Below are 12176 nucleotides of genomic sequence, written 5' to 3' on the forward strand. Positions count from 1 at the left end.
GCATCATGAGGATGGAAAATTATGTGGATATATTGAAGCAACATCGCAAGACATCAGTCAGGAAGTTAAATTGGTCTTCCAAATGGACAATGACCCCAAGCATACTTCCAAAGTTGTGGCGTAAGGATAACAATGTCAAGGTATTGGAGTGGCCATCACAAAGCCCTGAACTTAATCCTATAGACAATTTGTGGGCAGAACTGAAAAAGTGTGTGAGAGCAAGGAGGCTTACAAACCTGACTCAGTTACACCAGCTCTGTCAGGAGGAATGGGCCAACTTATTGTGCAAAGCTTGTGGAAGGCTACCCGAAACATTTGATCCAAGTTAAACAATTTAAAGGCAATGCTACCAAATACAAATTGAATGTATGTAAACTTCTGACCCACTGGGAATGTGATGAAAGAAATAAAAGCTTAAATAAATAATCTATTATTCTGACATTTCACATTCTTAAAATAAAGTGGTCATCCTAACTGACCGAAGACAGGGATTTTTTTTTACTAGGACTAAATGTAAGGAATTGTGAAAAACGGCGTTTAATGTATTTGGCAAAAGTGTATGTAAACGTTAGACTTCAACTGTGTATATATAATGTTGATGATTGTTGCATTGTGACTGTCATTGAAAAGGACAGACCCAGCCAGGCATATCACAAAATGTAAAAGTACAATCGCGGAAAAACTGTTGGCTATTACTTTAAAGAGATGACAATGAAAATATTGTCAATCTGTCTTTTAGTTATCAATATTCTTAAACGAATTGTGAGAACAGTAGCATATCATATTGGCAGTAGCGGAGAACATCGGCCATATCCCTGGAGTGTGCATATTCACTGTCTTTGTCATTGGGTCAGTGCGCATATTCAGTGTCTGTCATTGGGTCAGTGCCACTTTTGTTTGTTTTTTGGACAATAACTTCCTCCTCTAGGTTAGATGGTCGTCATATTGTATTTGTGTCTCCCCTTTTCGTAGACCAATTATATGGATCAGACAACATTGTTTTTATTGATCCGTTTGTCCGTGTCAGCAAAGTAGACTGTAATTTCTGTAGTCCCGCACTGGTAAGAAATAAACTATACTTTCACCCCTGGTAGTTAACGATGATAATATGTGTATGGATTCACCAGGTAAGCAGGCAATAATGCAGATGTTTGGCAGATAAGTTTATGTGCACAATGTATGACAGAGTGAGATGAGACAAAGCAAAAAAAGGACAGGATGTGTAAGTCACATGTGTTTCAAAACATTTGGCATGGTGGTATTTTTGTCTGTTTTCCATTTTACTTTCTTTGCTCATTGCAGTGTTGCATAAAAAGCAGGTGATTTATACAGTAGGTGATGCTCCTTCTTGCTTGTGTGAGAATGTGTTAAACTGTTCTGTCTGCCCCAGAGCGCTTCCTCACCACCTTGCCCCCATTGACCTGGTCCACAGCCAGGATCTCCAGCTCTGGCTGAGGAGACACCACGGGAGGGGTGCAATGGTGGGTGCGGTGTGCAACGCCCACGTGTGCATGATGCTGGCGGTCCCGTGCCGGGCTGTGGCGGGGGCTGGACGAGCGATCACAGGCGATGGGGGGGATGACGGCAGGCCGGTCTCGTACCATCTGCAGATCAGGGGTGTCTCGAGATGCCTGCAGGAAGGGGGTGGGGTCAGGCATGGCATCCACCGCCTCCCGTAGGACCATCCTCCTCCCATCAGAACCCAGCCGGTATACCTCGGTTAACTCAGAGTGCAGCGGCTGAGACAGGCTCTTCTTCATGCGGCGGCGAGGGGTCTCAGGGCCAGGCTGCCGGTCTTTAGCTGGGGGAGGGGTGGGCTTGTAGGAGCTCACAGGGCTGACGTTAGGACTGGCCTCGGAGGAACTACCTGCCAGGAGCTTTTTCTTGGTGGTGTGGAGCTGAGAGGTGAGGTAGGCGATGGTGCTGGCTCTCTGCTCTAGCTCCCCAGACAGGACAGCCAGCTTGTGGCTCTTCATCTTCAGCTCCTCCAGGTACTTCTTCTCCCTCTCCTTGATGGTGTTCTCCAGGACAGAGATCATGGCGTTCTTCTGCTCCAGGTCTCTCAGCAGCTCCGTGTTCTCCTCCTCCTTCACCTTTAGCTGAGCCTCCAGCTCCTCGCACTTACTGTGCAGTTCCCTGCAGCGTGCCTCACTGCTGTCTGCACAAACACAAACAAATCACACGGTTAGACCTGTATTTGAAGACAAAACAAACACAACCATCAGAAACCCAGTATTCACTGTCACCAATACAGTAGCCTGCTTCATTTGGATCCACAATAAAACATGGTCCATTCCCCTGAAAATATTCCATAAGGAATACACACAAGGCTGTTTTCCTTTTGGGTCTGGTAGGGCTACCATCTGCAGTCAACATACCGTAGGCATGTGTACATGTCAGATACTACAAATTAAATACAAAACGCTGTCACTTAAATCCTAATAATGCTTAACACACACACACTGCAATTTTATATAAAATATAGGCTACACAAACTGTACATCCAACCTTCCACACACACACTAATTGCCCATAGGCACTTTAAGTGCACCCACTGGCCACGGATTGAGTCTATCAGCCGATGTGAGTGGGCGAGAGGGATGTCTACAGAGACTCATCAGCAGTGGGCAGAGCGAGAGGCAAGAGCTCCTGTCTCATAATACAGCTCTGGTCCATAGCAAGGGCACAGCTCTCCTCTGACCTTCATTATTGCCCTTCCTCCTCCCTCGCCAGCTCAACACTGCCCACACATCGCCTCTCCCAGCCCAAGGATCAAACACACATTCACAATCAGCTACGGTACAGATATAGCCTAGCTATTAGCTCTCTGTATCAGATAGATAGGCCTAAATCATACCGTAGATCCTAGATAATGATATCTACCCAACACAACCATCTACATCTAATACTAGAGTATATGTCGATTTTCTACTGGGCTGTCTGGTATATATATATATATATACCTGTCATACAACCTGAACCTACTCTTATTCTGTAACAGTGACCTGACTGATTTCCCATTCAATAATTCAGTAGCACAAAATACATCAAATATCAAGCCAATGTAGCCCAAAGATCAAGCCTGATTAAAACAGACCAGCTTTCAGCAAAAGGATGTTTTTACTTTCCTATCATTATTTTTTGCTTGGGTCCATGGCTAGAGATGCTACAGAGTGTGTATCAGCCCATTGTTCTCTGGCTAATATATAGAGCTATTTCAACGGCTTAATCAGGACTGTAATGATGTCCTGAAAGGTCAGCATGAGGGTAGGAGGGCTTCGTTACAACTGTTCACTGACATGTTTACTGGCAGAGCTAACCTCTTCCCATTGATACCACTGTTTCTATATTACTGACTGAATATCTAACAACAACCACATTGACTGCTATATTGTTTCCCCATTGCATAGATGTCCTGTAATTATTGATCAATTCTTTGAGTCTGTCTACTAGCCTACAGGTCAGATTCCAAGGTTAGACCTCCATGTGGTTCTAATGCATGCCCATGGGCAGTTCTCCTGTGTATATAATTCAGACTGTTTGACTCTGTTCCATGTCCATGGTAATATGGGGGATGGGAGGGGACTGTGCTGTGAGCTAGGCAATGAGCTGACTGTGAAAAGAGGACAGTGCCCTGAACAGCAGGCGGTTCTGGCTGCAGCACACTGTTTCCTGGGTGGGAAAGTGTTACCAGGATACAGCCCTAGCCTTCTGCTTTCTCCCATTCCCAGGGCAAAGAAATACAGAGGCCTCTGTTCTGTTCTGCTGCAGAAAGTCTTATTTAATAGCGTTGCAGGTTTTAGGGCCTGGGCTGTTCACTGCCACTGTTGAACAGCCAGGGTGAAGGTAAGCAGAGCCTGAAGCAGAGCCTATATCTATATATATAGTGAGTGATTCTTAGTTCACATAGGCTACATAACATCATTAACAATACAACTGCCAGTACGATAGTTTGCAGAAAATGTATACATTTAATTTGAAAGCACATAATTCTAAAGTGTTCCAATCAAATTGAAATCAGTGTCAAAGTAATTGCGATTGGTAAAACATTATCGGCGACATTCCATGTCTCTATCCAACAATGCACTGCTAGGGCCTATTTACTTACACAATGACAGCAGAGTCAAGTCAAAACACAGAGAGAAACGATTCCCACAGAATTAAATCTACAGAAAAATCAGGTGAAAATTAACTGACCCTGCCTGCCAATCCCAGTAAAGATCCATAGTATTCTCTCAATAACTATGCTATTAGTTATTGAGCGAGAAAGTCAAGTAAATTGCTCTAGCAATGGAATGTGAAGTGTGAAACAGATACCTGTGTGGATGTGTGTGTACTTGGGGTCACATAATAGAGGAAGGCCTGGGAAACATCTTACCTGTTGGATCTGAACTTCTCACTGTCAGCTCATAGGTCAAGTCTGTGAAAAGAGAAGAGGATCAGGCCGGGAAGTGAAAGCTTCAGCTCTGACAGGAAAGGTGCAGTGGCATCAAGGAGCATGCTATTCAGAGAGCCTATGCAGAAGCAGGTATCTAGTGGAGAGAGGTGAGATGGCAGGCCTCTACAGATGGGTCAGGATTAGTGAGAGTCACAGGCCAGCTTAGCAGTAGATTGTCCAAGGACATTTGACAAATCGGCCAAAGCACAGAGCGATGGAATTAATGGACCTGGCCCTGGCTAGCCACTCTGTTGTGGTGTGCTCTGGTTTGTGGCCCAGGGTGTCATGCTTTACTTATGGTGTAGTCCAGGGGTCATCAACTAGGTTCAGCCGCAGGCCGTTTTTTTCTTTTTTTCTTGAGCGGATGGTCAGGGGGCCGGAACATAATTATAAATAATTTCTACACTGCAAATTGACACAAGAAGCCCAAAACAGACAAAAACAATCATTTCAAACCTCGATTAAATTGGTACATAACCACATACCCCAAACTCTTGAAAGGTAGTGTAACTTAGGAATGTACTTGCTACTCTGCCTGCTACTGCCTGCTACTCTGTCCCAGATTCTAATATATGCATATTATTAGTAGTATTGGATAGAAAACACTGAAGTTTCTAAAACTGTTTGAATGATGTCTGAGTATAACAGAACTCATATGGCAGGCGAAAACCTGAGACAAATCCAACCCGGAAGTGGGATTTCTGAGGTTTGTAGTTGATTGCCTATCCAATATGCTGTGTCTGGGGCCAGATTGCACTTTCCAAGGCTTCCAGCAGATGTCAACAGTCTTTGGAAAGTTGTTTGAGGCTTCTATTGTGGAAGGGTGTCGAATAAGAGCTGTTTCAATAAGTGGACAATGCTGAGGCCAATCAGTTGTTTACTGCGAGGTCACGCTATTGTCCGGTTGGAATATTATTGTAGATTTATTATCAAAAGACCCTAAGGATTGATTGTAAACATCGTTTGACATGTTCCTACAAACTGTAATGGAACTCTTGACTGTCTGGATTTTGCGCTCACGCATTGTGCCTTTGGAATAGTGAACTAAATGCACGAACAAAACGGAGGTTTTTGGACATTTATGGACGTAATCGAACAAAACAAACATTTCTTGTGGGAGTCCTGGGAGTGCATTCCGACGAAGATCAGCAAAGGTAAGTGAAGATTTACAATGATATTTATGACTTTTATTGACTCCATAATTTGGCGGGTAACTGTATGGCCTGCTTTTGTGGCATTAAGAACAAGTTTATCTTTAATTCTATGTAAAACATGTATCTTTCAAAGTTTATGATGAGTATTTATGCTATTTGATGTGGCTCTCTGCAATTTCTCTGGATGTTTTGGAGGCATTTCTGAACATGGCGCCAATGTAAACTGAGGTGTTTGGATATAAATAGGAACTTGATCAAACAAAGCATACATGTATTGTGTAACATTGAGTCCTGGGAGTGTCATCTGATGAAGATCGTCAAAGGTTAGTGATTCATTTGATCTATATTTCTGCTTTTTGTGACACCTCTCTTTGGTTGGAAAATGGCTGAATGCTTTCTGTGACGACTAGTTGCTGACCTAACATAATGATATGTTCAGCTTTCGCCGAAAAGCATTTTTTGAAATCGGACACTGTGGTTGGATTAACGAGAACTTTATCTTTAAAATGGTGTAAGATACTTGTATGGTTGAGGAATTTTAATTATGAGATTTGTTGTTTTGAATTTGGCGCCCTGCAATTTCACTGGCTGTTGGTGAAGTGGGACGCTTCGGTTAAAATAACATCAAATTGATTAGAAATACAGTGTAGACATTGTTAATGTTGTAAATGACTATTGTAGTTGGAAACGGCAGAGTGGGAGGCCCCGGTGCACAACTAAGCAAGAGGACAAGTACATTAGTGTCTAGTTTGAGAAACAGACGCTCACAAGTCCTCAACTGGCAGCTTCCTTAAATAGTTCCCGCAAAACACCCGTCTCAACGTCAACAGTGAAGAGGCGACTCCGGGATGCTGGCCATCTAGGCAGAGTTGCAAAGAAAAAGCCATATCTCAGACTGGCAAATAAAAATGTAATATTAAGATGGAAGAACAGACACTGGACAGAGGAACTCTGCCTAGAAGGCCAGCATCCCGGAGTCGCCTCTTCACTGTTGACGTTGAGACGGGTGTTTTGCAGGTACTATTTAATGAAGCTGCCAGTTGTGGACTTGTGAGGCATCTGTTTCTCAAACTAGACACTCTAATGTACTATATTCTGTAGCAGTATGAAGTGTATGCATTTAGGTATAGTGGCCACAGTTCATGTTCAATTTGAGGTTCAGCATGTTCACCTGTGCAGTGCTGTTGTAGTCTGCGGATCTCTGCATGTAGACCTTTCAGTGTTTTGGCATGGTCCTGCTGGAGGAAGAGCAGGTTCTTCTGGGCGCTGTGCAGCTGATTCTCCAGGGTACCATTGTGGGATGCCATGGCAGACAATGCAGCAGACACACACCAGTCCTAGAGACCTGCAAACACAGGCGACAAACAGACATCAAAACAAGAGTCGTACTATCTGGGGTTCAGTGCTGAACCTAAATGCTCACCCTTTCACCCATAGACTTCTGGGATAATCCTCTTTGGACGATACACTGAACAGTCACTACGACTACAAGACAATTCCATCAAATCCATCCAAACTCCTGGCCACTTGCTTGGGCTTGATAAAGTAGTCATTGACTAGCCTAATGCCCAAACATGATAACACACAGGATATTTTATTTATTTATAAATAGCACACTATCGATCTCGAGATTGTCTTTGGAATGCTACTCGGTCAATACCGTTATAATGCTTTTTGCCAGGAGAGAGGGTGCACATAGGCTCATACCTTTGTTGCTTACTCTAATTGGCTTACAAACGCTGATGTCGAGCTATTGATTTTATCATCAGTGGGCAGTCTACGTCTAAAGAAGACAAACCTCAGGGGGAAACAATTCATCAGTGTCGCCGTTGGTTGGCCAAAAGGCCTACTTTAACACAGTAAAAAAATCCAGTATATAATAGGCCGAATAGGTCATTATCAACAGGTCATCCAAAAACCGAGGCTACAAAAGGACAACCAAACTCTAGGTGGAACCTCAGGCTACTCCTCCACTTCAGTACACAAAGCACATGAGGCTGCTGAGGGTAAATACAGAATGCTTTCAGAGATCTTGAGAACATTAGCAAACATCAGTGACAGAGGGTGCGGCATGATGCAGCCAGTCTCCAGCAGCAGGCTGGGCCTGCTTCCCTCCCTTACTCCCTCCTTGGACGTCCTTGCATCCAGTACTCAGCCAGAGACGGCGCCCAGGGGTGAGGTAAGAGACCATCAGTCAGTCAGAACATCGCAGCAGCCCCATTGTCTCCAATCTCTCCCAGACAACACCACTGAGTCGAGAGTAGACAGCACATTGATTTTCCCCTCTGAGTGCAGAGAGCATTCCCCCCCGAATACATTAGCAAGCTACAATAAAACATCTCATAGCTTCTCCCCATTGCATCATCATCTTACTAACATGAATAATAAATTGTGTGTCACCTCTTAAGACATGCTCATCAGTGATAGCAATGCCATATCAAATTCTCTCACCGTGTGTACAGAAGCAAAGGACACCAGTTGACCTCCCAACACAGCAGAGTAATCACAGAAAGAGAGAGGGACTGATGTGTCATAAAGAGTGCACTAAGAGAGATCATTTATAATAGATGAGTAATCCTGAGTCCTTCCTGTAAACCCTGGATGGCAGACACTCACACCACACCCCTACCAAGCATCAGGCTTGATGCTTGATAGGTTCCCATTGATCATGTCAGTAAGCCTGGTTACTTCCCAGAATCCTTTCCCATCACTACGGATAATGCGATAGCACAGTGACATTACAGGGCAAAATGTAATTAACATTATCTAATGACATCACATTGTAATTACATCAACATACAACCCTCCACCCTCTTTCTACCTTTGTAGTGATTTGGTATACTCAGTTATCCAAAATGTATGTTGCTTTTGAAGATAAAATGGAATATCTGTGATAAGTGATAACTCCCCTTTCCTCTCTCCATTCTCCTCTCTCCCTTCCCCTTACACACCAACAAGCATTTCCTCTCTCCCTTCCCCTTACACACCAACAAGCATTTCCTCTCTCCCTTCCCCTTACACACCAACAAGCATTTCCTCTCTCCATTCTCCTCTCCCTTCCCCTTACACACCAACAAGCATTTCCTCTCTCCATTCTCCTCTCTCCCTTACACACCAACAAGCATTTCCTCTCTCCATTCTCCTCTCTCCCTTACACACCAACAAGCATTTCCTCTCTCCATTCTCCTCTCTCCCATCCCCTTACACACCAACAAGCATTTCCTCTCACAGAAGACATAAATAATCAATGAACTGCAGCAGCAAGACACAATAGCTACCATCCTTTGCTAAAACAGATTAACGCTCCAGACACACCCACTGTGATAAAACGCGGGGAGAAGTCTCACACACTTACTGTAAGACTTAGAAAATCACTTACGAATCACCTAGCCAGGTGCTGCCTCAAGAGTATTCTGGAGCTATCATGAACTCACAGCTTTCTTATGGACCATGATGGGTGGGTTTGGAGCAAATGCTTTTGTTGAATGGCTACTTTGTTCCAGTTGACAGAATTAACTTTCCATGTGCTTTTGGAGAATCAATTAAGACATTTAGCCTATATTTATTTATCCACTAGAAAATGTGCCAAATTAAATCTATACAGTTCCACTTTTCACCAGAACAACCAGGTAGCCAGTTGGGTTTGCAGCAATAAGACAATGTGTCCTTGTAGGATTCATTAGTCATTCAAATGGAAAAGCAAGTCAGACATACCTTATGCTAGTGGGCAATTCCACGATAACAGAATGAGGCTGAGAATCATATATTTTACTTAAATGTTATGCTACACAAAAACCAACGCTTGCAAAGTTAAACAAACTATACAACTATAAGCTCAAGGCCTACTTGTAACTATTTCCACTGAAAATTTTACAAAAACACATTACCTTGAAAAACAGTGCAGATGCTAAGTTTGATAACAGAATGATAGTTTGTGCTGTTTGTGCAGTCCTTCTTTTATCAAACTTTGCATCTGCACTGTTCTTCAAATAAATGCGTTTTTGTAAAACTTTTGACATTTTTAAAAGTAGGCCTTGTGCATATTACACTTCTAAAGCACTTTTCATAGAATCTCAAATCAAACAAGCAATATATAATGACAGGTCAACCAATAGAGGACAAGTCTTTGATAGCTTCATCCTCCAAAGATGGAGAGGGTCAGCTCATGACTTGAGTGAAGGGTGCTATACAGAGAATGGTAGATGATGGTGATGGAGTCTGCTGATGATCTTATAGAGGGGAAGTCTGGGAACCAACCGGAGTCGGAGACTTCTCCTCTTCCACTCTGTGCAGCATCTACTTGGGTGATGCCTCAGCAGCTCTGAGTTCCAGAAAGCTCACAGCACAAAGTTCAGAATAGTAGCCAGTCGTCCTCTCTACAAGCCTTCTGCTGTATTCCTCCATCTCCCATTCCTCTCATGCTTCACGCAACTCCTCAAATTATGTTCTCAAAAGATCAGGAATTGGCAGCCAGGTAGAACAATATGTCCAGATGCGTCTTTCAAACAAAGGCTAGCCAAAAAGTTTGACCTTTCAGTCAATCTGCAGACACATGAAATGTTATCAAAAACGAATTTGTTTTAAAAAACAACAATTAAAAACACAAAAATAACAATATGTACGAATTAACAGGCACTCTGTGCTTAGGATGCTAATAGCGTGCCATGGCAACTATAGAATTGTTCTGTTCTACAAGTAAATCGTTTTTTGTAAAATTTTCAGTGGAAATTGTGAGAAGTCGTGCATAGAGTTGCATGGTTTGTTTAACTTTGCAATCGTTAGTTTTTGTTTGGCATACATTTTAAAGTGAACATAGTCCCAGCATCATCCTGCTACCGTGGAATTGCCCTACGACAAAATTATAGTAGAGCGTTTAAGGTTTCAGCACCTGCATTGCGGACAGCACCCGATCCGACTATCACACGCGCTTCTGACAACCAACCAGCACTTTCCAATCCAAAATCGATTTGACAGCAAAGCTAGTTAGCTAATGTTAGCCATATACCGTAGTTAACTAATTGTTTAATTTAATGTTCACTGTAATTGAGACGAACGTTGAACGGTCCATAACAATTGGTTAAGGCCACTCAACATGTTTGTAAACAACGTCGTATTATTGCATTCCAAATCTAAATAGCTAGCTAGCTAAACGTGTCATAGATAGCTAGCAACGTTAAATACGTTAGGCATTGTGTAGCCAACCAACCAGCAAGTCAGCTAGTATTACTTATTGGTAGCTATCCAGTCACACATGGCTAGGTAGCTATCCAACCAAGAAAATCGTCGTAAGCTAAAGTTATTGGAAGCTAGCTCTAGTTATGCTGCATGAAAATGTGATTTTGAAGATCGTGTTATGTTCACCATGGCCCCATTGCATTTTACCATTCCAAAACAATGCATGACAAAAAAAATGAACCATTGCAAATAGATAGATAGCTATGCTAATTTAGCTAACTAGATAGACATATAACGTTAACCAGAGGCAGGTTCAATCGAGGAGGGGTCCTGCTGCTGTGTTACCACTGACCAAACAGAGAGGAAAAGGGTTTATACATTTAACAACCTACCGTGATACCTACCCTAAAGAAATATGATAATATCGTCGAATATTCTCTAATATATAAATTCTTGTCGTAATTGCTACAGTGGCTAAATCCGTTCTGCCATGTTAGGCATTGTTATCGTTGATGACGCCAAACGCTCCTCTTCTGTCGGCAGAAACAGGATGGATGGGCTGTGTCAGTCTTCTTATCACCCTCAGCTACAACAAAATAAGGCGATGCATCATGGGATACTACTGAAAGGAGTTCAAGAATGAATGAATGTTCAAGAACATTTCGTTTGTTTTATGACTTATGATTTGACACTTTGAAATAGATGGGAATATATGTATGAAAATGTATAAATGTGTCAAAGAAAATGTGATTTTAGTCTAAAATGTAATTGATAAACCTGGCGACGCATGTCATCGAGCTGTATCTAGGGCGTAAGTGTCATTGCCATAGAAACAGAACACCGCTGGCTCAATCGCTGGGCGCGTTCAGCAGGACACAACGTTTTGGAACGTTCAGAAATAAATATGTTATGTAGAACAAGCATGGCATTTCTATCTGCAACGTTCGACAACGTTTGGCAACCGAACGTGGCACTGTTCACACAAAAATGGTTAATTTGAGCCATCTAGCGACGAAGAGAGGAGGTAAGTTATGCATACAAAACTGGTGAGCGCTCACTTCTGTGTAAATAGGAAATGAACCAAAAAACGTTATTAATTTACACTATATGAATATTTAAATATTAATTAAAGATAAAATATCTCGACAACAATAATAGATCCAAATTGTTCATTATAACATACAGCAGGCTGTATCACATCCGGACCTGATTTCGGAGTCCCGTAGGGCGGCTCACAATTGGCCAAGCGTCGTCCAGGTTTGACCGTCATTGTAAATAAGAATTTGTTCTTAAACTGGCTTGCCTAGTTAAATAAAGTTTACCATAAAAAAAATAAATTAAAAAAAGACTACACCAGACAGCAGAGGGAGCAGTGCTTCAAGAATGGGCCTTTGACGTGCAGTAAGAAA

At 42.5% G+C, this 12176-nt stretch overlaps 1 protein-coding gene across 2 annotated transcripts; it reads right to left on the reverse strand.

Annotated features, from left to right (window-relative positions):
• Window positions 1-1150: 1150 nt before the first annotated feature.
• On the reverse strand, window positions 1151-11634 carry ccdc92 (coiled-coil domain containing 92). 2 transcript variants are annotated; one of them, XM_021605797.3, is made up of 4 exons: window positions 11172-11634; window positions 6764-6937; window positions 4379-4420; window positions 1151-2158 (listed from the first exon to the last, which is right to left on the reverse strand). In XM_021605797.3, exons 2-4 carry the CDS (start codon window positions 6897-6899, stop codon window positions 1368-1370), a joined length of 969 nt encoding a protein of 322 aa, XP_021461472.1. In that variant the 5' UTR covers window positions 6900-6937; window positions 11172-11634; the 3' UTR covers window positions 1151-1367. The 2 variants fall into 2 exon arrangements, with proteins under 2 accessions (XP_021461472.1, XP_021461473.1); XM_021605798.3 differs by having other exon boundaries at window positions 11160-11370.
• Window positions 11635-12176: the final 542 nt, after the last annotated feature.

Source organism: Oncorhynchus mykiss, chromosome 6, assembly GCF_057628025.1.
Source record: "Oncorhynchus mykiss isolate SJ-2025 chromosome 6, ASM5762802v1, whole genome shotgun sequence".
Classification (NCBI taxonomy): Eukaryota; Metazoa; Chordata; class Actinopteri; order Salmoniformes; family Salmonidae; genus Oncorhynchus; species Oncorhynchus mykiss.